The sequence below is a fragment of the Oncorhynchus mykiss genome, chromosome 15 (genome assembly GCF_013265735.2).
Source record: "Oncorhynchus mykiss isolate Arlee chromosome 15, USDA_OmykA_1.1, whole genome shotgun sequence".
NCBI classification, from domain to species: domain Eukaryota; kingdom Metazoa; phylum Chordata; class Actinopteri; order Salmoniformes; family Salmonidae; genus Oncorhynchus; species Oncorhynchus mykiss.
The window spans coordinates 37,934,486-37,960,848 of NC_048579.1; the positions used below are offsets into that span (position 1 = coordinate 37,934,486).

The 26,363-nt window shown below is 45.3% G+C and overlaps 1 protein-coding gene across 7 annotated transcripts in view; it reads left to right on the forward strand.

Moving 5' to 3' along the window:
- Positions 1-26,108, forward strand: part of nrp1a (neuropilin 1a) — a 113,328-nt gene extending 87,220 nt beyond the window's left edge. For 3 of the 7 annotated variants that reach the window (XM_036944329.1, XM_036944326.1, XM_036944330.1), the window contains exons 9-19: positions 1,854-1,998; positions 10,255-10,430; positions 10,746-10,901; positions 12,241-12,385; positions 18,967-19,074; positions 20,011-20,058; positions 21,560-21,703; positions 21,895-22,172; positions 22,416-22,512; positions 22,828-22,881; positions 23,175-23,476. In XM_036944329.1, the coding sequence (XP_036800224.1) occupies positions 1,854-1,998; positions 10,255-10,430; positions 10,746-10,901; positions 12,241-12,385; positions 18,967-19,074; positions 20,011-20,058; positions 21,560-21,703; positions 21,895-22,172; positions 22,416-22,512; positions 22,828-22,881; positions 23,175-23,476 (1,653 nt within the window). Of the gene's footprint in view, positions 1-1,853; positions 1,999-10,254; positions 10,431-10,745; positions 10,902-12,240; positions 12,386-16,521; positions 16,728-18,966; positions 19,075-20,010; positions 20,059-21,559; positions 21,704-21,894; positions 22,173-22,415; positions 22,513-22,827; positions 22,882-23,174 lie in introns of those variants that run through there. The other 4 variants (XM_036944328.1, XM_036944332.1, XM_036944331.1 and 1 more) reach the window with 3 other exon arrangements.
- Positions 26,109-26,363: the final 255 nt, after the last annotated feature.

The window sequence follows — 26,363 nt, forward strand, 5'->3', positions numbered from 1 at the left end:
AAAGCACCGGGTGCTTAAATGTGATGTGGAAAACCATGTTTCTCTGTTCCGGACTCTAAAGTGCTTTTGTGAGGAGTGGGTCCCATTTACTAGGTGCTGAGCCCTCAGTTTGGTGCTTTACCGTGATGGTGATGGAGCTAGCTAGCTGGAAAAAGCCAGGTACTGCGACAGAGAGAGAGAATCTCTGACCGGCATGACATTTAAGAGAGTGGATAACTATCTTTTTTTTTTCATTCCTTACTTCCGTTACTCAGTTGATGACTATTACAGTATCTATAGGGAGCCAGGAGTGGGAAGTAGGGACAGGGAAGTGAGGATGGGGACAGGGAAGTGAGGATGGGGATGGGGAAGTGAGGATGGGGACGGGGAAGTGAGGATGGGGACGGGGAAGTGAGGATGGGGACGGGGAAGTGAGGATGGGGACGGGGAAGTGAGGATGGAGACGGAGAAGTGAGGATGGGGACGGGGAAGTGAGGATGGGGACGGGGAAGTGAGGATGGGGACGGGGAAGTGAGAATGGGGACGGGGAGGTGAGGATGGGGACGGGGAGGTGTGGATGGGGACGGGGAAGTGAAGATGGGGACGGAGAAGTGAGGATGGGGACGGGGAAGTGAGGATGGGGACGGGGAGGTGAGGATGGGGACGGGGAGGTGTGTGGGTGTGTGTGTGTGTACGTTTTACTATACTTGTGAGTACCAGAAGTCCACACAAGAATAGTAGACCAAATAAAATTCAGAGAATACTATTTTTGGGTTAGGACTAGAATTAGGGTTAGGAGTTAGGTTTAGGGGTTAGGGTTAGGGTTGTATTTAAATTGGGGCAAAAAAGTATTTAGTCAGCCACCAATTGTGCAAGTTCTCCCACTTAAAAAGATGAGAGAGGCCTGTAATTTTCATCATAGGTACACTTCAACTATGACAGACAGTGAGGACCGAAGGACTGGCTTCGTAAGAAGCATTTCAAGGTCCTGGAGTGGCCTAGTCAGTCTCCAGATCTCAACCCCATAGAAAATCTTTGGAGGGAGTTGAAAGTCCGTGTTGCCCAGCAACAGCCCCAAAACATCACTGCTTTAGAGGAGATCTGCATGGAGGAATGAGCCAAAATACCAGCAACAGTGTGTGAAAACCTTGTGAAGACTTACAGAAAACGTTTGACCTCTGTCATTGCATTGCCAACAAAGTTTACATAAAGTATTGAGATAAACTTTTGTTATTGACCAAATACTTATTTTCCACCATAATGTGCACCATAATTTTCTGGATTTTTTTTTCTCATTTTGTCTGTCATAGTTGAAGTGTACCTATGATGGAAATTACAGGCCTCTCTCATCTTTTTAAGTGGGAGAACTTGCACAATTGGTGGCTGACTAAATACTTTTTTGCCCCACTGTATGTATGTATGTATGTATGTGTGTGTCTGTGCCTGCGTGTATGTGTGCGTGCTTGTAATAAAAGTTGTTCTTTTACTGATGGAGTAGCGGAAAGATGTCCAGAATCACTGATGGAGCAGCAGAAAGGGCACTGTGCTGTACTATACACTCAGCTGTGTCTGTCCTCTCTGGAAGACATGTATTACCTGTATGTATTAGTTTAGTTGACATGTCATTAACACTCAGTTTGGTGGTACCTCATTTTGGTGATAAAACTGTAGGCTAAAAGATTGAATTCCTGTGTTGCTTTTTGCAGCAGTGTTACAAGACAAATAAATTACAATATACTGTCCCTATGCTGTGTGGGAAACTGTGTGATGCGAGGCCCGGGCCTCAGTTGGCCATGTGGGCCTCTCTCCTGGTGAATCTACATCACGTACTAAACAAACTGTGAATAATTAACAACTTCTTGTCTCCATCCCAGGTTTTCCAAGGGAACACCAACCCTACTGATGTTGCCAGGACGATGCTTCCCAAACCCACTCTCACCCGCTTCGTCCGGGTCCGGCCCGTTGCCTGGGAAATGGGCATCGCTCTGCGCTTCGAGGTGTACGGCTGTAAGATATCAGGTCAGTACCATAGAAATCTCAGTGTTTCACACTGTCTGGCACTGGCAGACCAGACTCTACTTAGCGATGTTAGTTTGCCATCCAAATGGCAAAACAATATTCAAATGCATGCAAGTCACTGACTGTTGATGATATTTTATTTACCCGATTTTACTTTTTGGTAAAATGAGTAAGTGATATTTTTGTACAGGGCTCCTTTGGGATTTGTTTAGGCCTTTTGTCTCTCGTGTAACCTACCTGGTTGATGTTGTCCTCCTCGTCTTAGCTGAAATGGTTTACTATCTCACAGTAGTGAGAGCCCAGTGAGAGAAGGTTTACTCTGAGGCAAGTGCTGCCTTCTGCATTATGAAGGAGAGGCACATGAAGGTGATTACGTATTTATGTTACCTGATGTTTGAATGTACCTCATTCAATATGGATGACTTCAACAGCAAGCAGGCAGGCAGAGCTCTTGGAGCGGGGGCCAGCAGAGCGCCTTGCCCTAGCTGAGTGCTGCTGCTTCTACTGCGTAGACACACACATACACACACACACACACACACACCACCTCCATAGCTCTGGTCCACCTTCCTGTTCCACCCTCCCCACCCCCCCTAGCCTCAGTCTCCAGCTACAGTGATCCTCATCAGTGTGATGTTGGAACCTTTCCACCCACTGCAAGGCTTTGATTGTGGCTGGGTTCATATCGTCACTTCCCTTTTTGTCATGCATTTCTTTTATGGGCATGTGAAAGGAGTTATGTGTGTGTGGGGTTCTTTTTCATGTGTGTGAAATTGTTTGTCTGCAAGTCTGTCTATGTTCTCTTGCTTTTGAATGTTTATTAGTATTTGTGCTTGTTAGTGTGTGTGAGAGGCTGTGCCTTTTATGTGTGTGTGTGTGTGTGTGTGTGTGTATATTTACATATATGTGTATCTGTGGCAGAGAGGAGAACAGTGCGGTGCTGGCACATAGCTGGAGAGGGTTTGTGCTTGCGACCAGACTGCACTACAGACACAAAGACCACACTGCAGACACATCACAGGAGCAGGGAGTGCCATAGGGCCCCTCTGTGCCGTCATCAGCCTGCGGGCAGGCAGAACACCACTCTGATCATGCTGCCAGCTGGGATGTTCTGCAGGCACTCAGAGAGCGGATGGGGGTGGGAGGGGAATCTTGTAATGCTCAAGTCAGGTTTCTGAAGGTTCCAAGTATATATTCTTATGCGCGTGATTTCTGAATTTGTTCCTTAGCTAGATTTCCTTCCAACTGGCAACAGATTTTCATGCAAATACTCTAGAATCCGCATAAAGAAAATGTGCCAATTTTCCCACCAGTGGTGTGTTTTCACCAATTGCACGTTTTGTGGGTAAAAATCAGTGCGTGATGATGTAGTGCACACACAAAAAAAAAAAAAAAATCACTTAAATTTTCATGTACTTAATAAAAATGTAAAGTTCAATATATTTCCATCATATTTTCAACTCTATCGATATTTTTGCCACAAAAAACGGTTGTGTTAAATAGCAAATGTGCCTGCTCTGGTCTTGGCATGTGTTCTCCAGCAAACAGATTACAGATACAGTGTTGGTAGACTCTGCAGGTAGGCTAGTCTACATGATGAGATTATTATTACACACGCACACACGCATGCACGCACGCACACACACACACACACACACGCGCGCGCGCACCTTGGAAAGGCGAATCAAGGTCACAGTGCACTTTCACCACCCTGCGAAATTCATAATTTCATCTGTAGCCTACTAAACTGCTCGGTTACCCAGTCATAGTGGGAGGACCACACACCATATCATTGCTTGACTGCAAGTTTACTTCCATATGATGGTTATTATATCAATATTTGCGCATAAAGGCGTTTCTCACATAATTCATTTTACAGACCCAAAAAGATCCCACAATGTAGAACAAACAAATTGTCGGCATTTATCAAATTGTACCGAAACTCCGTTTCCACACAGCTGTCGTGACTTTTTTTCAATACGGTATGACTTTACTCTACACATGCTGTATGTAGATTTTTTTTTACTGTATTTTTGATTGTATGTTTTGTTTATTCCATGTGTAACTCTGTGTTGTTGTATGTGTCAAATTGCTTCCCTTTATCCTGGCCAGGTCGCAGTTGCAAATGAGAACTTGTTCTCAACTGGCCTACCTGGTTAAATAAAGGTGAAATAAAATAAAACTCGCATACAAACTGTGGATGGAAACATGGTTATTGTTCCAAAATGGGATTCTTAGGCAACAGGACAGTTATCCCCCACTGCCAATAAAAACCAAGGCACGCTGCCTGCTAATTGTCTTTCTGCTATCTTTCAACTTGTATATTTCACCACAGTTTGAAACGAGGTGCGTTCCTCCTCCTCATTAATTCACATAGAAGTGGCCCATTTCACTGTGGCGGACAACTTACGTTTGAGGCACGCTATGCTGATGTAAGGCAAGGATTAGCTAGATGAGGCGGACAAACTTCTCTTTTCGATGAGAGCCCAATGGCCCAAGCATTCCACCAGTGTTTCCCTAGGTCAAGTATGCAGACATTTGCTACATTTCCAGTCAGAACAGAACCGGCCCAAACTTTTTCACCCGGGTCTTTTATTGTTGTTTTCCTTACTAATAATTACTCTGTGTGTTCGTATCTCTGTGTGTTCGTAGTAAGTGCCTTGTTACTTTATCATAATGCAGTTTCTGTATATTGGGTTGTGTAATTTCTACTGTAGCACACCGTATTTATGTATGTATGGCGCATATTGTATTCTGTGTGTATTCCTTTACAGCCACGGACAAGCAAGGTACTGATTTCATAACCTTTATGGTGTTATACTCAATTGTGCTTATGTAGTTACATGTTTCTATTAGTTCTGTAAAACAATGCTGATGCTAATGGCATCAAAGAAGTATTAGCAAAGATTTGAATAACCAACCCAAGATAGACCAGCGCCTGTCATTTCCAATGGGAGCAAATTAAACATAGAGGGCAGAATAAGCAAGGAGGTAGGCATTTATTTGCATATTTCCGTTAGGGAATGCCTACCCTGTGAAGTGCGCAGGTGCAAAACTTCTGTTGTATCCTGAAGCTACCCAGGCTAGCCTTATCATAACCATTGAATTGGCCTGTATTTGGCCTGCATAGCTATGCCCTTCCCCCTTATGGAGCTCTGAAGTTATTATGTTACTTGTAATAGTGTTTTATTGCTATATCCTGATATTGTATTGTAATTACTAATAATTCCTCTTTATTCTGTATTTCAGAAACTACACACACACAGTATTGAACATAACTTTCCAACATCATAACTGGAATTTAAAATCTTTTGTTCTGAAGATTGAGGGCAGCGTTGTATGCTAGCATACTGTTTGAAGAGGGAGTAGGGAGGATGAGGGAGTGGCTACCATGATGAGAGAGTGGGGAGGTGGGTGAGATATTGTCAATACAATTCCATAATGGAACTATATTTGATTTGTATGTGAACTGTATGTCCATTTGCAAATAAAAAGGGGCTATGCACTCAAGACTGGGTCTCATCAAAACAAAGATCAGGACCAGGAGGGGTGAAATGGCTGGAGGCCTTCCAGCTCCTGCAGACCTACTGTACTTCATCCAATGTTGGTCTGCCTACATCACCCCAAAAAATAATCATTGTTAAAATGTACAAAAAATCTCCAGAATTTCTGCATTTGTGAGCTGTCTCTTTTTGAAAGACATGTCTCATGCTACAGCTTAGCCCACTAGCTACATAGGCTACATAAACAACAACAATGATCAGAGTGTCAGTTGACGTGATTGGCTGCCGGCGTGGTGATACTGATGATATGTCTCCACAGATTGTTTGTTTACATTGCAGGTTAGGACAATTAACGTGGCAAGTTAGGAACTAATGCAGAAGGTTAGGTGAATTGACATAGGAGGTTAAGAGAATGAGGTTTAGCTTAGGAAAAGAGTTCGGGGCAAGGCTTAGCTACAGCACTAGTTGTCAACAACTGTTGTCCCTGACACGACCACTAGATAAAGCTGTTGTAGGCCTAGCTACTCCATCTAGTCACAACAGTAAACATGTAAACAAACCATCTGTGGCAACAAATCATCAGCATCATAACAATGGCATGGGCCACTTATATCAATAAATCACTATTAGAAAATGGTTTGTGTGGTAATCATTTTTATTCACATTTTCAAGTACTGGTGACATCATGCATTCCAATTCTTGCATAGATTGTAATGGACACGTGTGTTAAATACTTTTTTGAAGGTTGTACTGATTATGATAAGCTAAGCTATATGTGGATCCATGTTTGTTGACATCATTCAAAGCATTTTGGGTATCATGTAAACGTCTGTCAGACCAAAGATGTTATAGCAAAACGAGGTAAAGGGATTGTTCACTCATCTTTCCGGAAATGAGTGATGGGAAGTGAATGATGGTAGATGACACACCCCCTTCGCCTTCAACATGCATATTGCAACTTAACTTGTCACCTCTTCTTATCTTTGGTTGACAAAGAAAAATCTTCTTGTCACTTGCTAGCTAGCTACCTAACTGCAGCGAATTCAGTCACGTCAAACATTGAACCTGGAATAACAGTACACTAGCTGCATTTCAATTGGCATTTACTTGGATATGTCCATGATAATGACGTTTGTTGCGTGATTTCGACTGGCTCAGAAAAAGGTTTTTGTCTGGGCACTGTTCACTCTGATAATACAGAGATCAAAATTCAAAAGGTCGTACAGGCAGACAGAGAGGTTTATAACCCCCAATGTACCAAACTAAATGCTAGGCTGGAAGCAAGGGGAAAATAATGTTCAAGTTGAGATAAATCAAACAGATGATTCGGACAGCAACATGAACAATTTATTCTTATTGAGGCGCAGTGATCATTTTCAGATTAGCAGGCATACAGTAGGTGTGTCTGTAATGGCCATTACAGCACGGCATTGGAACGCTGCTCGTCCAATCGTCATCCAGTATCCAAACAACCAATCTTATAATTAAGTGATAATGCCGGAGAAGCTGGTGTTTGGAAGATAAATCCTCCAAACACCGGCTTCGAGGGCATTATCACTTTTATACAACGGATTACGAACATATTCAAATCATAATTGACATATTTTCATTAAACATTTTATTTGTATTAATTGACTCATACTATTTCATCCTTCCACAAGATATAGTCTAGACACAAATCTAGGGTTGCTACCCAACCCGGCTGGTCGTTCGTTCTATCGGTTCGGTTGCTAGAGCTTTTTGTTTTGTATCTATGGACGCGACCCAGTCCTTCTGAGTGTTCCATTGCCATACTGGCTGGCAACGCTCTTATCCCTTGCTTGCTAGCTAGCCAACTACGGTCACGTCTAAAAGGGCAGCCAGAATAATGGCAAAGTAGTTACATTTGCATTTGCTTCTAGACACATTCATTTGGATGCATCCATAACAATAAGCTAATGAGGCACGATTTCGCCTGGCATAGAAAATGTGCTCACTCAGCAGGACACTGTTGTTCAGAGGAGATAGCTGTGTTTTTGGCTAGCACAATCACTTCAAAGACGGCAAACTAGCTGCACTTCGTTTCGTTTGATCTTTTTTTCAATTGACATTTCTTTGTACATATCCATAAAAATGATGCCTGCTGATTCATGACTTCGACTGGTTGAGAAACACCGCCTGCCTGTCTGATCCCGACACGTTCATTAATATGGGAAAACTGAAGATCGAATTTGAATATTGAAACAATGCTGCAAATGTCGGAGAGACAGCATAATTTATACAAATCTCCGCTGTTGAAAACGAAATGTTAGTCTAAAAGAAATGTGAGATAATGTCTAGATGCTTTTTATAGTGGAGATCAAGTTTATAAATTGCTTGGCTGGGCTGATGAGACAGTGGATTGCGCAGTCAGAACAGAGTAAATAGGCATTTTAATGTCATAGACTTAGCCGATGGTAACTTGTGGAATAGACACCGGCTGGAATGCGGTTTATAACCAATCAGCATTCCGGATTAAACCCACCCGTTGTGTAATTACTATTAGCTGAGAGTTGGCTAAATATAACCGCTTGTGTTAGCTCACACTCTACTCAGTTAGTGCTAAGAGTAATGTAGCCTACATTTTCCGATTTGGATGACAAAAGTGTTATGCAGTTGCTACTTCTGTGACTGTCTGAACATTGCATACAGAAATCACTCAAATGTATTTATAAAGCCCTTCTTCCATCAGCTGATGTCACAAAGTGCTGTACAGAAACCCAGCCTAAAACCCCAAACAGCAAGCAATGCAGGTGTAGAAGCACTAGGACAAGCTCCCTAGAAAGGCTAGGACAAGCTCCCTAGGAAGGCCAGAACCTAGGAAGAAATAAACGGTTCACATTGAGGTCATAACCTTGTGAAGACTGTGTTTGTGCAAAATGTTTCTGTGAAAAAAACGGTGGTTTGCTCAAACGCTGATTGTTGCGTCAATCGTCACTAGACGTTCCAGCGTATGTTGCAGGGACCACTGTAGAATGATCACACCCACGTGTTCATACATGTCAACGGGGTTTTTAACTGTTTTCAGCTTTCAGTCCAGTCCACTTTGCAATCCTATAATCACATACATTCAGAGAGAATCATAATTTAATGAGATTACTGACAGTATACAAATACTTTTCATGAGATACAAAAATGTGTCCCAATTTAAGCCCACAGAAAACCAGGGCCTTCAGGCTGTGTCTAATCGCGTCTGGTATTTGCACATGTGAGATGTGCCCTGCAGTCAGAGATACACAGCTACTTATTAACCTCATCCCTGCTGACTGCTTAGTTTCTGCTGTTCTGTTGGTAAATAAGCCCATGTGTGTGTTTAGCCAGATAATTCTACACTCAAACCCTGGGTTACCCTGCCCCTTACATTGGTGTTCCACCACACACACACACACACACACATATACACGGTCGGTGTGTCCGCCATGCGTGCCGTCCCAAACAATCTCCAACCAGACCGCTGAGGTGCATTAACAGCTCATTACAACCGTTTGGATGGCTCTGATCACCCAAACTTTCCAACCCCCTGGAACCCCCCCCCCCCAACTCTGTTTTATCCATCTACTTCAAAGAGCGAGAGTGCGAGCCATTGCAGTGGAGTGCCTTAGCCTCCCTCTGACACGGCACTATCAGAGATCACACTCACAGGGCTCTTGGCAGCTGACGAAAGGGAACCCTCAAATGGATGACAAATCTCCCAGTGAGCGTTTGGACCTGTCCCAAGGAACCATGGAGTTCTCTCTAATTTAATTTGGACTAGTTCATTTTCTGATTCGAATAGGAACAACATCAGATAACTATAAAGACAGAGAGAGAGGACTGAAACGAAGCCTTTTTCTGTTGAGTTGGCAGAGTTATTCTGAGTTTAATACAGATGCAGACGTTCCAAAATGTATCTGCTTTTATCCCGTTCCCTGGGAGCAGATTGTAAGGATGATATTGGTTACTGCAGGTCACTGCAGACTCAGACGCTTTTGATGAAGTGGAAGGAAATGGAAGAGACGGCCAGCCAGGAGACAGACAAGACAGCCAGCCTGTATGTGTGTTGGTTCATTGACAGAACATTTCTGCCAGCAAACGAAACGGCGCAGCACAAAGTGAAATCGGTACTGGAAGCATGCAGCTAGGGCATATGAAACGTAGAATGAAAGGCAGAATGCACAAGGTTCTCAAGGGGGTGAAAATGAACTAACGCAGATCCAGGATGAAAGCTCTGAGAACACAGGGCTAAATGAGAGCAGAGGTATAGAAAGACAAAAGGAAAGGGGGGGGGGATGGGCATAGAGGGAGAGGGTTAGAGATGAAAGAAAATCCCAGAATGCATAGAGGTAGAAACGAACGCCGAAGGAGAGGATCGTTTTAATTGGCTGCCGGGAGACAATCGCTGTGGGCAGAGACATTAGTATGCAAGACGTCAGGAGAGAGGTAGAGTGTGTGTGAGAGAGAGAGAGAGAGAGAGAGAGGGGGGGGGGGGGGGAGAGAGAGAAATGTCTAGAGAGGTGGATGCATCAGAGAAACTGTTTCTCACACCATCTCTATTCATCGCTATAACTCACTGTCTCATTCACTTCATCCCCGTCTTTCCCCACTTAAAAACGTAAACCATGAAGAACAACCTTCTCTAGCTGCTGATACAAATCATTTATTGCTATATTTATATCCCAGCAGATAGTCTCTCAAATCACCTCTTGCTCAATGAAATACTTCTGTTAACCCCTCTCTCTCCCTCTCACTCTCTCAGAGTACCCATGTTCGGGCATGCTGGGCATGGTATCAGGTCTGATCACAGATGCCCAGATCACAGCTTCGTCCCACACTGACCGGAGCTGGGTTCCTGAGAACGCCCGCCTGCTGACCAGCCGCTCCGGGTGGACCCTGCTTCCCCAGCCCCAGCCCTTCACCTCAGAGTGGCTACAGGTTAGATCACCTACAATAATATACTTTTCTTATGTTTTTAATCGCTTTGTAATAAGAGAAAGGTTTGATGGTTATGAAATATTGGTTTATATACAGTAACATATCACAATACATTTTGGTTTTCAGTATATATTCTGCATTCACGTACAAAGAATTTGGCAAAAACTATGATGACATTGCAAATAAACAGTTTGGTAACGCTTTACTTAAGGCATGCAGGTATAATGCATTATGATTCTGTCATAATGCGTTATAAGACTTGTCATGTATATCTATGAACTGCTTATAAGGCGTTTCATCTCCATTCATCTGCAGGTGGATCTGGGGGAGGAGAAGCTGGTGAGAGGACTCATCATCCAGGGAGGAAAATACAGAGAGAACAAGGTTTTCATGAAGAAGTTCAGACTGGGATACAGTAACAATGAATCTGATTGGAAGATGGTCCAGGACGCTAACGGCAACAAGCCAAAGGTGAGAGAAAGGACGATTTTGATTGGTTGTTTGTTTGTTTGTTTGTTGTGTTTACCGTGTTGAGGAGTTGACAAAAAAAATAGGGTTTGGTTGACTAACTAATAGAAAATGATCTTAATATTTTCAACTGAAAACCATCCACAGACATACAGTGACATTGATACAGGTAATAATCCCTGTCCTGTGGACGAATCATTTACGGAGTCCATTTGGGTAGTACTCTATAGCACATTTGTATAACCACCTGTAATGCTTCTCCTAGTCCTATGCTGCCTAGCGTCTTTGCTCTTAATATTCTACTGGTGTTGCTCAAGCATTTCAGTGGAATTATGCTCTCCTCAAGCGAGAGGAGAGGTGAGAAGTGGCAGAAAAGCTGAGAGAGAGCATGTGACACGCAGAAACCACCCCAGATGTATCTGCAGGCCTCAATATGCTTTGTGCGTGTCACACACACACATACCTCTCCAGGAAGCACCGCTACAGCCCATCCCCAATTACAACCTCCTTTGACAGGATACAAATGTGTTCCAGATGGCCTGATGGTTGATTTATGAAGGAGTGAGAGGCTCGATATCCTCCTGTCCTACGTATCACTCCTTTCTCTTCCTCTCTCTTTCCGTCTCTCCCTTTTTCCCTAAGAACCTCCGAGCATCAAAGACAGACAAGACTTGTTCCTGTGTTAAAGGCCATTAATCCACTGCACTCCATCACTCTCCTCTCCTATACTGTCCTCTCCACTCCTATCCTCTACGTCTACCTCTGTTATTCCCAAAGTGAATCCCCCTTTCTTTCAGAAGATAACTTCAGAGGCTGAGCGGAGAGAGACAGCATCAAACCTCTCCTTTCCTCTATCGTACCTCATCTCTACGTTATTACCAACGAAAGGGCCCCTAGCCTCTCTCTTTCTCAGAGCCTGAGCAGAGACAGAGAGAGCCGAGTATGTCTGACCGCTGTGTCCTGCTGGGCGGCTGGTGCTAGTTGTAGCCACCGGCCTCTTGTTTGCAGTCCCACTGACAGCACTTTAGATGTCAGCCAGAGGAATCTGGTCAACGTTCCATTGTTTTCTACCCCCTCTCAGCCTTGCTAAAGCCCTGCTCCTTTTCAGAAGGAAGGAATAAGCCTGCTTTCGTGCCTCTGATAGGAGAGATATCAGACAGAGCAATGACATTATCAGACAGTAATATTGCGCTCTCTCTCTCTTTGTATCTCTCTCTGAATGTCTCTGTCTCGCTTTATATGCACAGTAGCTAAATGGTGCCAATAAAGGATTTCTAAAAATAACAATAGATCTCTCTACCTCGCTCTACCTCTGTCTCTCTCTCTTTGTCTCTCTCCACAGATTTTCGAAGGGAATCAGAACTACGATACACCAGAGCTGAGGACCGTGGAGCCCTTGCTGACACGCTATGTCAGGGTCTACCCAGAGAGGTCCACCCCTGCTGGAATGGGCCTCCGACTCGAGCTCCTGGGCTGTGAGATTGAAGGTAGGCCTCAAATGGAATCCGACACACACGCATTTTAATTGTAGACACACACACACACACACAGACACATAGACACACACACAGACACACATAGTCCATCTTCTATCATCTGTGAGATGACAGTTTTAGAGCTGAATGCATGGTGTTTGTCGAGGTGGTGTTTGAATGCATGGTGCTTGTCCTAGGCCCAAAAGGCAACACTATCTCCCTGAGAGGGACAGTTGTCTTGTCTCCATGCATGCTGCATCAAAGCTATTCCTGAAGAAAGACCACTCATGCACATTGCACATGGGATCAAATGAAACCCCACCTGGCCTGAGGATTACTGCAAGCCCCTTCTAGTCCCAGTTCCATCTCTGGGGCCTCTCTCCCACACTTCCCTCCCCCCTCTGCCCCTCTCTCTCGCTTTCTATCTCTTTCTTTCTTTCTCTCTCCCTCCCCAATCTTTCTCTCTTTCTCTCACCTCCTTTACTTTATCTCTCTTCCCTTTCTCTACCCCCCCCCTCCCCCACGAAAGCTAATTTAGACTAGAACCAGCTCAGCTATAAGAACATGTTCTGCCAGGCCTAAGTGGATTTACATATTGGATTTCAGGGAGGCTGTAGTGAGCGCAGCCCTGTGTAAGACATAGAGTCCCACTGGGGGCTTTAGAGGGATGATAATGCTTGTTTTCACTATTAATGCTACCACACACTCAAACACACACATATGCTCTCTCTCTCACACACATACACTCACACACATACACTAGTGATGCACGGGTTGACTCATAACCTTCAGTCCCCGAGGTTATATCCGCGGGGCGGACGGGTTTAGCGTCATCAAATATTGTGTGGCTGAAGGGCGGGGGGGTGGTGGGCGGGTAAAATACAGAGAAAACAATACCTTAAAAAAATCAGTGTGCAATTTATATAGGCTACATTGAGGTTATTCTTTCATTATTTTAGGCTATCTTGTCATGCCCTGATTTGTTTCACCTGTCTTTGTGATTGTCTCCACCCCCTCCTGGTGTTGCCCATCTTCCCTATTATCCCCTGTGTATTTATACCTGTGTTCTCTGTTCGTCTGTTGCCAGTTCATCTTGTTTGTCAAGATTACCAGCGTTTGTCCTGTCAGCTCCTGTCTTTTCCCAGACTCTCTTGGTAACTCAGTAACCCAGTTGCTAGCAGCGCCATCTCATCGGCCACGCCACCTTCTCGGGAGCCACATTTTCCCCTGCTCGCACCCCTTTTCATGCCATTCTGCTGTGGAGAGACTAGTCCAAATCTCCCTGGGTTCTCATGGATTCTGGGGCCGACAAGAGTTTTTTGGACCGAGCTGAACTTCTACACTCAGCACTCTCCATTGCCATGGATGTTAGAGCGCTGGACGGGTGCTCTACAAGCTGAGTCAACCACAACACCACTCCCACCTACGGGTGTCAGGGAACCACAGCGAGGCTCTCCAGTTCCTGCTCATCAAGTGATCCTGCTCACCCATCTGATTCCTGTGGTATTGGGATTCTCCTGGATCAATCCCCTCATTAACTGGTTTACTGGTGCCATCATGGGCTGGAGCCAGTCCTGCCACGCCCATTACCTGAAGTCAGCACAACCTGCCCCGGGACATCTTCCTGGGGGCTCAGAAGTTGCCCCGGACCTCTCCGCCATTCCTGCGGAGTGCCAGGACCTCCGGGTTGGTGTTCAGCAAGGCCCGGGCCACTTCGCTTCCGCCGCACCGACCCTATGGCTGCTGGATTGACCTTCTCCCTAGCACCACACCGCCCCGGGGACGTATGTACTCTCTGTCGGGACCGGTGACCAAGGCTATGGATACCTACATTGGGGACTCCCTAGCTGATGGATTTATTTGTCCATCTTCCTCTCCCACTAGTGCAGGCTTCTTCTTCGTGGAGAAAAAGGACAAGACACTGCGCCTGTGCATTGACTACCGTGGACTCAACAACATTATGCTTAAGAACCGTTACCCGCTACCACTCATCTCATCGGCCTCCAAGCCGCTCCAGGGTGCCACTGTGTTTCCAAGCTGGATCTACAGAACGCCTACCACCTGGTGCGGATCCAAGAGGGGGATGAGTGGAAGACCGCCTTCAACACGGCCAGTGACCACTACGAGTATCTGGTCATGCCCTTTGGCCTCACCAACGCCCCTGCTGTGTTCCAGGCATCCTCATCTTCTCCCGCTCTCCTCAAGAACACGTGCTCCACATCCGGCAGGTCCTTCAACGCCTTCTGTAGAATTCGCTGTTTGTGAGGGTGGAGAGGTGTGAGTTCCATCGCTCCACCATCCCCTTTCTGGGTTACATCATCTCTGCTTGGAGTATCCAGATCGATCCCAGGAAGGTGAGAGTAGTGATGAATTGGCCTTAGCCCATGTCCAGGGTGAAGCTGCAACATTTCCTGGGGTTTGCCAAATTTCTTTCACCACTTTATCCGGGGTTACAGCACCCTGGCTTCACTCACCACTCCCAAGGTTCCGTTCATGTGGTCCCCAGCTGCTGACCGGGCATTCCGGGACCTCATACATTGCTATACCACAGCTCCCATCCTGGTTCATCCGGACCCATCTCGTCAGTTCGTGGTGGAAGCCAAAGCTTCGGACGTCGGAGTGGGGGCTGTCCTGTCCCAGCGTTCTGCCCTTATCTCAAGCTACATCCCTGCGCCTTTTTCTCCCATTGCCTCAACACCACAGAAAGGAACTATGATGTGGGGAATCCGGAGCTTCTTGCGGTGAAGATGGAGGAATGGAGGCATAGGCTGGAGGGGCGGAACATCCGTTCATCGTGAGGACTGACCACAAGAACCTGCAGTATTTCCACACCGCCAAGTGCCTCGACTCCAGGCAAGCCATATGGGCCCTGCTATTCACACGGTTCAACTTCTCTCTCTCATTCCCGCTGGGATACAAGAATGTCAAGCCGGATGCACTGTCGTACCGCTATAGCCCCACGACTACTACCCTGGAACCCGAGACCATCCTTCCCACCTCATGCCTGGCGACGGCACTCAGCTGGGGAATAGGGAAGCAGGTCCGTGAGGCACAGCATTCCCAGCCAAACCCCGGGGGAGGCACTGATAACCGGATGTTCATTCCCAACACCGTCCGCTCTGCGGTCCTGGAGTGGGTCCACTCCTCCAGGCTGGCCTGCCACCCGGGCGCTCGTCGGACCCTGGCCTTTGTGCGATAGCGCTTTTGGTGGCCTTCCACGGTCCTGGACGTGTCCTCATTCATCGCCACTTTTACACAGAACATGACTCCTTGGCATGCTCTGACTGGTCTCCTCCATTCTCTGCCAGTCCCTCACCGTCCCTGGTCTCACATCTCCCGGGACTTTGTCACAGGTCTTCACCCATCTGATGGCAACACCGTCATCCTGACCATGGTGGATCGGTTCTCCAAAACCGCCCACTTCATTCCTCTTCCCAAACTACCCTCTGCCAAAGAAACGGCCCAGCTCATGGTGCAGCACATCTTCCGGATCCATAGACTGCCCGTGGACATGGTCTCCGACCGGGGTCCTCATTTCTCGTCCCAGTTCAGGAAAGTGTTCTGCATCCTCATTGGGTCGTCGGCCAGCCTGTCCTCCGGGTTCCACCCCCAGTCCAATAGCCAATCCGAGCGAGCCAACCAGGACCCCGAGACCACCCTGCACTGCCTGGTCTCAGCCAACCCCACCCCCTGGAGCCAGCAGCTTGTATGGGTCAAATATGCCTGCAACACCCTTCCCTGCTCTGCCACAGGCCTATCTCCCTTTGAGTGTTCCCTGGGGTATCAGCCCCCACACTTCCCTGAGCAGGAAGAGGAGGCCAGGATACCTTCTGCCGCTATCGTTTTTACCTGGAGGAGAGCCCGGTCGGCCCTCCTCAAGACCACCTCCAGGTGTCGATGACAAGTGGATCGCCATCGGGCAGAAGATATGGCTCCTCTCCATCCGGTATCTTCCCCTCCGGGTGGAGTCTCGCAAACTGTCCCCCCGGTATACCAACCCTTTCCCCATCTCCAAGGTATGGCTCTCCACCCGGGATCTGCCCCTCTGCTGTTCGTCTTCTGTTGCCCCGTACCCTTCGTATACACCCCACCTTTCATGTGTCCCGTATCAAGATCGTGTCTCACAGTCCCTTGTCTTCCATTTCCAGGCCCACCCCTCCTCCCCGTGTCACCGATGGCCAATCGGCGTACACAGTGAGACGCTTCCTGAGGGTTCGACCACGGGGCAGGGGTTTCCAATACCTGGTTGACTGGGAGGGTTATGGCCTGGAGGAGAGGTGCTGGGTCCCTGCTAGAGACATTCTGGACCCAGCCCTCATCGCCGACTTCCACCGCCGGCACCCCGGTCAACCAGGTATGCGCCCAGGCAGGACGCCAGGTGGCGCTCCTAAAGGGGGGGTGGGGGGGTACTGTCACTCCTGTCTTTTCCCAGCCTCTTTTTCTCGCCCTCCTGGTTTTTGACCCTTGCCTGTCCTGACCCAGAACCCGCCCGCCTGTCCACTCTGCCTCCCCCTGACCCTGACTGCCGTCCTGTACCTTTACCCCATCTGGATTTACGAACTCTGCCTGACCTGACCCTGCCTGCCGTTCTGTACCTTTGCCTCTGTTGCTGTAATCAACATTGTTACTTCGACACGGTCTGCATCTGGGTCTTACCTTATCCTGATATATCTGGTATTAGAAAAAGTTACCGTCAATCCAAGGAGGCAAAAAGGATATTGTAGAAGTTTAATTCAATAAGAAAGAAGCTGTGAAAGGAGAGTTAAAAATAAAAAGATGGGAAGGCCAGAAAAGCAATGTTTGGAAAAGATTTAGTGAAGTGGTAAAGAGGATAACAGCAGTGCCAGCTATGTTATGTTTGATGATTGAGAGGCGCTTTACAAATTTGACAGTTGCAAGACGGGACTCCAAATAGGCATATGGCTTGTCAAGGGAACTGTAGCCTAATATTTAGATGGGTTAAATGGGAACTGAAATCTGGACACTGACTGTGGTTCTATAACCTCTCACATAGCCTTAATTAATATTAACTCCTGCAGAATTAAGCATTTCTTCAGTTAAATGATAAGCAAAATTTGGACGTTGGAACAGAAGTATTATTTATTTATTTCTGCATCTTGAGAGAATGCAATGCTCAGTTAGATACCATCTGTAGAGGTTCTGTCTTCATCATAAAAGCATCATAAAAGCTGATAGTGTTTCAACCACATAAAATATGCATCGAAGCCGAACTGGAATCTTTTTTTTTACCCTTACAACTGGTGAAACTGATGTCATTTGGACATTTTTCATAAGAAAATCTTTCCCGTTTTTTTCTTTGCTATTGTATTTTCTCCCCAGTCCCTAAACGTCTTGGCTCCGTGACAGATGACAGAGAACTTTAACGATGTCAACTAGATTGAAGTATTAATTCTATCGCTCTATTACATTATTCTATTTAGCAAGGGTTTATTTAGTCTTCTAGGGCAACATATGATGACAGAAGAGAAGCTGCATGTATGTAATTATAGACAAGTTGACCAACAAATAGCCTACCAAAATGTCGGAAATTATAAGCAGAAACATATCTAAATCAGGCACCCCCATCAAAAAAATCCTTCTGCCGTCTTTGAATAGCCTATAGCGCATTTTCTATATTTGCAGGTTAGGGTTGGGTGCAGGACTCAGATTTTCACTTTATCTCATATAGTTGGGCAGTTGCGAATGGGTTATTAGCTGACCTGTGCACCACTTGCACACACAGGTGCTAATACCAGCTAGGAGACAATGAGTGGTGGTATGTAAGCTAAACCCGAGTTAGTAAAGCCTAATCCATATTTTTCTATGGAAGTCTCCAACTAGAACACTGAACCTGTCAATGACCTCTTCACCCTGAGTCTGACAGAGGTTGAACTCACTCATATTTCATCTAGCAGAGGGCGAGGGAAATTATAGATTACACATGCAACATTTCCTCTCCCTCTCTCCCCTTCGGCCTCTCTGCCTCTCGCGCTCTCTCACTTTCGCTCCCTCCCTCCAGGGGAAGCCCTCATTACTCCGTCAGGGTAAACACATCCAGGCTGTGTGTTAGCAGAGCGTGGAACAGAGCTGGGGCCGTGCCCACATCCAACAAGGCCAGCGGGCCCTAATGATAGACCAGGGTGGGGCCCAGTCTTCAGCCCAATCCCAGGCCCTATGCATCTCCTATCCAGCCTAAACCCAAACCTAAACTGTGTCCCAAATGGCACCCTATTCCCTATAAAGTTCACAACTTTTGATGAGAGGCCTATTGTCTCTGGTCAAAAGTATTGCAAGACATGGGGAATAGGGTACCATTTGGGGGACACACCTCAACCTAAAGCCTAAGCATCCACCATGCACCATCCAAAATATATATTTATACCTCCCTCTGCATCCTCATAAAAGGAGGGCTGCTAATAGCTCAGTGATTGAATCCCAGTTTCGTGACACTGGCACGGCCTGCCTTGTATATGTTTGTATTATGTGTGTGTATGTGCGTGTGGTACCGCAAACCATACAAAGGAGCAGCTGATTGCAAGTTTAACATGTGTCCTCTCTCACTCTCTTGCCCTCTCTCTCCCTCTGCTCCTCAGCTCCCACTCCCCTCCCCACCACACTGGCATCCACAACTCCATCAGATGAGTGTGATGATGACCAGGCCAGCTGCCACAGTGGAACAGGTGATGACTACGATGTGACAGGTGCTAACATCACTCTCATGAGACTGCTATCTCACCTACCCCTCTACCCCTACTCTCGCTATATAATAACCTGGCATATACACATACACACACGCACGCACACACACAGGCAGACAGACAGACAGCCTTGTTCTCTTTCTAGCCTGACCGCTTTCCCCACTAACCTAATTATAGCCTGCCTTACTCCCCCTGCCTTCAACCTTGCTATACCTTGCTGTTCCTTATGGATACCTCCCAAATGGCACCCTGTTCCCTTCATAGTGCATTTAATTTGGCCAGGGCCCCTAGGGCTGTGGTCAGAAGTATGTCAACATATAGGGACTAGGGTGCCATTTTGGACTCAGCATAGAGTTATCTTTATGGCTATTCCTCCCTCCCATTTTAAAGCAGCAGTCTCCAGCCATCAGTGATGTGCATGGCACTCTCAGTTACTCTGGTTCTCTCCCTCCTGGCCCTATATGTCGTGAAAGAGGGAGTGTGGAAATGTTTGGTATGAGTTAAGAGAGATAGGAGAGAGGGCATCTGTTTGAACCAGAATAAAGGAGGAGTGTGTATGACCCTTATCCTTCTGTCAGCAAGGCTCCTCTTTAACTATAGCCTCAACACAGACGAGTGTCAGCAAAAGAGGGAAGCTAGCTCGGCTAACTGAGCTACATTGTGTTCTGAGCTAGAGGAAGCTAGGCTAACTGTGCTACACTGTTATGCGTTACCACTAGGCTAACTGTACTCTGTAACTCAGTTTGTTGAGCATGGCGCTTGTAACATCAGGGTAGTGGGTTTGATTCCCGGGACCACTCATATGTAGAATGTATGAACGCATGACTGTAAGTCGCTTTAGATAAAAGCATCTGCTAAATGGCATATATATATATATATATCATTGTTATGTGTTACGGCTAGACTAACTGTCCTGCCACTGTGTTGTTGTTCTGACAGGTGGGACCACAGCGCCACAGGGCAAGACAGAGGTGGACACCATCCCAGGTTAGGATCCATTGTATTATCAATGTACTGTATACAAGACTCTTGTGACTATGTGTTTGAGGGGCTTTGAATGCATGTGTGAGCATGTGAGGTCAATTCGTGTGTGGGTAGATCGTTTTTTCCAGCAGACTATTTAAGAAAAATGTGTTCTCTAGTGTTCCTCAGAACTGTTGGGCTGCTCATTTTACGGGGAACTTTTCAGAATCCCTGCTTCAGTCCTCCCTAGAATGGAAAAAAACAAAAAGCCCTCTTAATTGGGAACGGAAAAATGTGTCTCTGTGCCTGAAATGTGGTTCCACATGAGAATTCCATGCTTTGTGTTTAATGCGTAAATATATTCTGGTGCCTGCAGAAACTAGTTAAAACCCAGAGATTATTAAAGGGAATATTGGCTCAAATGTTTTATTCTTTGGTGAGCTGGGGCCTTAGTGCCCAACGTACACAGACACACAGGGCTTCTGAAGCATTGCTGACATTCTAAATATATCTCTGTTGTGCTGCTTCTTTGGAAGTCTCTTTCTTTATCCAATTTCATAACAAAACGAGGCTCCCCATCGACCCGCTCTCACACACGTGTGTGTGTGTGTGTGTGTGTGTGTGTGTGTGTGTGTGTGTGTGTGTGTGTGTGTGTGTGTGTGTGTGTGTGTGTGTGTGTGTGTGTGTGTGTCCGTAGAGGGATTGTGTGTCAGGAATGCAAGTCCTTTCTATTAGCCATATCTGCCTTTAGAGTCCAACGGGGCTCTGCTCTGCTCATTATAAAGACCTCACACTGGGCTAACACTAGTTGAGTCAATGTCGTTTCCACATCATTTCAATGGAATTACGTTGAACCAACCTAGAATAGACATTGAATTGACGTCTGTGCCCAATGGGCTCTCTCTCAGCAGGCTGTTGTAAAGGAAAACACACACACAAACTCTCTCCCTCTCTCTCTGTCACTCTCCTCTCACCTGCTATGTATCCCTTTACTGTCATTGTACACTTTCTTTTATGAACCCATATCACGTTCACAGGCCTTTTAATTAAAATAGATGATTAACTAGATTTATTCAATCTCCCTCCTTGAAAAGTCTGCATGGAGTCTCTTCACTCCTACTACCACCACCCTATTCTGTCAAGAATGTACCATCCTCTAATTCTCTCTCCCTTTCTCATAGTTTTTTGTATCTACCCTTTCCTCTGAAATTTGAGTTTCACAGTTCTCTGCTGCCCTCTAGTGGTTTACCTAAATATTCCACCTCCACAAGACTCACTGTATCTCGTCGAGTGGACCCTCAGGTCAACACAAATACTCTTGGAGTATATCTCTCAGTACCATATTAAAACAATGGTCTATTTCAACCAGTCGGTGTTCTTACCCTGACCCCTGTCACACCACAGAATAACTTTTTATTTTTTTTATTGTCCAGGACAAGGCTTTATCTGTGTCCAGGAAACCGCCCCTATTTATATGCATCTCTATGAGACATAACTGACCTGTGATCTGTCCCCCTGTCTGCAGCGTTCCTGTGGTTTGCGTGTGACTTTGGCTGGGCCAACGACCCCTCGTTTTGCGGCTGGACCTCAGAGGACAGCGACTTCAGATGGCAGATACAGTCCAGCGGCACGCCCACGCTCAACACCGGACCCAACATGGACCACACAGGTACAGACACAACAACAACAACAACAACAGAAGCTAATGATGACAGTATACAGTAATTTATGTCCAGTGTAAAAACTGTCAAAACCAAGAGTTGTCATTAGATGATTTGTTTCCTGTTTCCCCACCACTACTTTAGATGTCATCACCCCTTTTCTCATGGGCTCTTCCAACTTTATCATTTCCCTCTTCAGGCGGATCCGGTAACTTCATCTACACCCTAGCGACGGGCTCCCAGGAAACGGAGGTTGCTAGGCTGGTCAGTCCGGTGGTGACAGTTGGTCAGTCTGACCTGTGCGTGTCGTTCTGGTACCACATGTTCGGCTCGCACATTGGCACGTTGCACATTAAACAGAGGAAGGAGACGGTCGATGGCATGGCTGACATACTACTGTGGACCGTCAGCGGTCACCAGGGCAACCGCTGGAGAGAGGGACGCGTGCTGGTACCGCACTCCAGTAAACCCTATCAGGTATGGTATGGAGAGAGAGTGTCCATACACTGAACTATAAGCTTGGACAGATCAATGTAGCATCATATACATTAAAACTATGTGTGATGTGTATAAATACAATGTTTGAATTGCAGAGCCAGTTTTGTCTGTTTAATTAGTGCTACTTGGTGATTGGCTTAGTGATAAAGTTAGAATTGTGAAATTAGTTGCTGAGAGGTTGCTCAAGGGTTGTTAAATACAGGTTTGTTCTCTCTCTCCCAGGTGGTGATTGAAGGGTTTGTGGAGAGGAAGAGTTGGGGTGACATTGCTGTGGATGATATCAAGATCCTGGACAATCTGAACATGGCTGACTGCAAGGGTGACTGTTACTTCGCTGCATTGATCTTTTGAGCTGGATTTGAACCAGTGACCTAAGGACACCAGTGTGTACAGGCCTGACCTTTAGCGGCAGTTTCCCCAGACACAGATTAAGCGACGTTCTGGACAAAGAAAAATGTAACTCAATGGAGATTCGCTATTGAACATGCTTTTTTTTGTCCATGGCTAGGCTTAATCTGTGTCTGGGAAACTGTCCCTCTATGTCATGTTCAATGTAAAGAGTGATGGTGATTTTTTTACTATTGTGATGAAGGGAAGTGCTTTTGTAACTGACTCGTCCTATCATTGTCAACAGATCCTGATGTTCCTACAGAGCCCATGCTGCCTGAAGACCGATTTAATGAAATGAGTATGTCACCATATTACATATTAATACACAACGTCTATGGGGTTGAGTGTTGTAAAACAGAGTAACATACATGTGTTAGCAATACAGTAGATTTCACTAATACGTCTGCTCCCCCTCGATCTCTCTCTCTTTACTCTAACACAAAGCTTAGGGATTCAGTGTTGGAAAAATAATAACAATCATTGTCCAAACATATGTAACAGCTATCTACAAAGCTGTAGATTTCCATGAATACTGGGATGGTTGAAAATGAGATGAGGGTCTACTCACCCTCTTCTTCTTCTCTCCTATAGTTGTGGACATCACAGACTTCCCTGACATGATGGAGAACAATGAGATCCTCAACGGTGTCAGTGGCGGGGCAGGCAACATGCTGCAGACACTGGACCCCATCCTCATCACCATCATCGCTATGAGTGCCCTGGGGGTCTTCCTGGGGGCCATCTGTGGGGTCATCCTCTACTGTGCCTGCTCACATGGCCACATGTCAGACAGGAACTTATCCGCTCTGGAGAACTATAACTTTGAGCTGGTGGACGGAGTCAAGCTAAAGAAAGACAAACTCAACTCACAGAACTCATACACAGAGGCGTGAGCGGGAAGGGGGAAGTGAGATGTGTGTGTGTGTGGGGAGTGTAGCATTTTGTGCGTGTGCACAAGACTGTAGGCATAGCCAAGACTCAATGTGTGGCTGGGGCTAAAGGAACTGCTGGAGGCCTCTCATTGGAGGAGGCCCAGGTTTAGGAACCAATGGGAGGTTGTGATTGAGCCATTGCTTTTCTCAGGAGCTGCAGTAATGGGAACCTACCAGTAGGAGACACTGTGTACAAAATTAAATACAGGAGGAAAAAATATGTACAGATGATTAGATTATTATTTAAATTGTTCTATTTGATTTTCATTCATTTTTACAATCGGATGCTGGTGTTGAGACCAATTTAATTATCACAATGTTTAAAGTATTTATCATATTCTGTGAGGAAGAAACATTTTTGTTATTATAATTATTTTAAATCAAAGTAATTTTTGTGTTGAAGGAGAAGTATCAAAACCCAAAATTAACCATAACTGACAATATTGTTGGTCATACTGCACCATGGTGGAGTAGCAGCAGGGTGTGCCCTCTGCCCCCCTGACCTCTGCCCCTGTCTACAGGTGTGGGTCAGAGGTTAAAGGTAAAGGTTGCACCCCTTGGCAGTAGATGGTTCTGACAGTGCCTTTAATACATATTTGTTGGCTTCCTTGTTGATTTTGGAGTTTTTACATCGCTTACGTTCTGACCAAGTTGTGACATCTGAAGCAGGGGCTTTAAATTAGCTAATAATCAAGTCTGCAAAACAGGATCCAATCCCTCCATGGCACTTTTCTCTCTCTGTCCCAGACCCACATATAATTGTATATATACGTTTTAATATATTTTAATTATTTTAAAGAAAAAAAAATGGAAAAAAAGCTGCAGTATCCCTTTTTCCAATGGGTTGTGTGTTGTAAATACAATCATCTGCCTGTTGTTGTGAAGAGTGAAGTATTTTGGTTGAATTGTTTCATTTCGAGCAGGCTCTGTGTGCTGTGTAAAGATAGGCCAGTGCACATTCAAAGAAGACATGTTCTTGTTCTACATCTTCTAGTTCTACATCTTTCTGTAAACAGAAAAGGAAAAAATAAAAACAGTTGTATTCATGTTACTAACTTCTATACACTAATTAACATATGGCAGCCACACACCCCATATCCTTCTGTGGTCACAGGGTCTATCATCTCTCATATCAACTGCAGCAGTGGAAGAAGATATGTAATAATGTCTGCCAGCATACCAAAAAAACTATTGCTTTAGCTTCATGGGGTTGACCAGTGGCTTGTTATTTCCAGCTACATACATCTGTGGATTGTCATACAAAAAAGTGCTAACTTTTACGACCATACACTTCGTTATCCAACATCTTAATCCTCACTAGTGAGATATACTGAGGGGTGGAAGATTACATATACTGGGGTGTATCAATGGTGCTATCGCATTCACACTGCAGACTAGATGCTCATAATCATAACAATAACACAGTTTGGATTGTATGTCACATTCTGTACCCTACTACAAAATAGTTGTGCCCGTAAGGTTTATGTGTAACAGCTATACGCTGTGATGTCAGGGCTGATTTCATTAGGAAGGGACGCTGGTACAGAGCTAAGGGGTTGAGTGATGTCATCAAGCATGGCGAATCAGGCCACTTGCCCTGTTGTCATTACCAAAGGAAGATTGGATACCTCTTCTACTGGGGGAGGGGTTTGTTATCAACACGCTACTGCTACTGGACTGCAGCATTTCAACCACAACCACCCCTTTTCAACAAATGTTCACAGTAAATGGACTGGACTCCTGGCAAAGTCAAGAGGGGAAGGTGGGTTGACTGTAGAAACAATACTGTTCGATGGTTCGTATTTTTTCAGCTGAAGTTGTATCAATGTGAACTCTGAAATCTCGAGTCTTGGATTTCAGACTCACTTTACCAATCAATCTAGCTATCAATCCTCCTAGAGTGTTTGGGATGGAGAAGTAAGGGGATCTGTAGTAAGGACTTAGAAAGAGGCTCACAGTATCAGGTCTGAGGAGGACTTGACCATTGGAAATGTCCAGTGGATTTTCTACAGCACAACCATCAGAGAGACATAATGATGTTGAACAGGAGGACATCTGCTACATCTGTGTGCTATGTCATGTGCCGTGGTAAACACATTTTCAGCTTGTGTTTTGTTCATTTCAGGTTTGATTTCCCACTTTGCAATGCTTACTGTTTTGTGCATTCAGCTTCGAGGACAGTAGCCTCAGTCTGGTAACTAGAGAAAATGGATACTGTAGCGTGGAAACTAAAAATAAACAATGTTGCACTGATAAATCTATTCAATAAGGTTGTCATTTGTAAACAAAAACAAAAACAGAAAAAACTGTTCATTTTCTTTCTTATTTTTATAGTTTCAGATTATGTGATATGATTCTGAAATGTACAAATTATTGAGATGTTTTCATTATTGAAAAAGGTACACAAATTTCCTATTAGTAATGTAGCCATTTACCTGAATTATTATTGCTTCGTTTTGTACTGTCATTAACATTTTGTGCAACTTCTTTTTACAAAAAAACATGTATTTTCAATACTGCTTCTACTATATAATTAATTCTGTAATTTGCTGTTGTAGGAAAAGATGAATAAACAGCAAGGCCTTAAAAAACTGAACAGAACGTTTGTGTTGGTATTGTAGGGTTGTGGTTTAAACTACTGTTATTGGAGTTGAACATGCTGGTGGTTTGGGTGTGGGCTACTGTGATGGTGTGTCGATAAGAAAGAAAGGAGGAGGAGGTACATTGCAAAGGGATTTCACCCAGTTGATTTGGTAGGAATGGAAAGGGTGATTTATTTAACAAGGTTCTGGATGGTTGCTCTACAAACAAGGGAAAGAACATATACTGTCGTCATAAACTAATACAA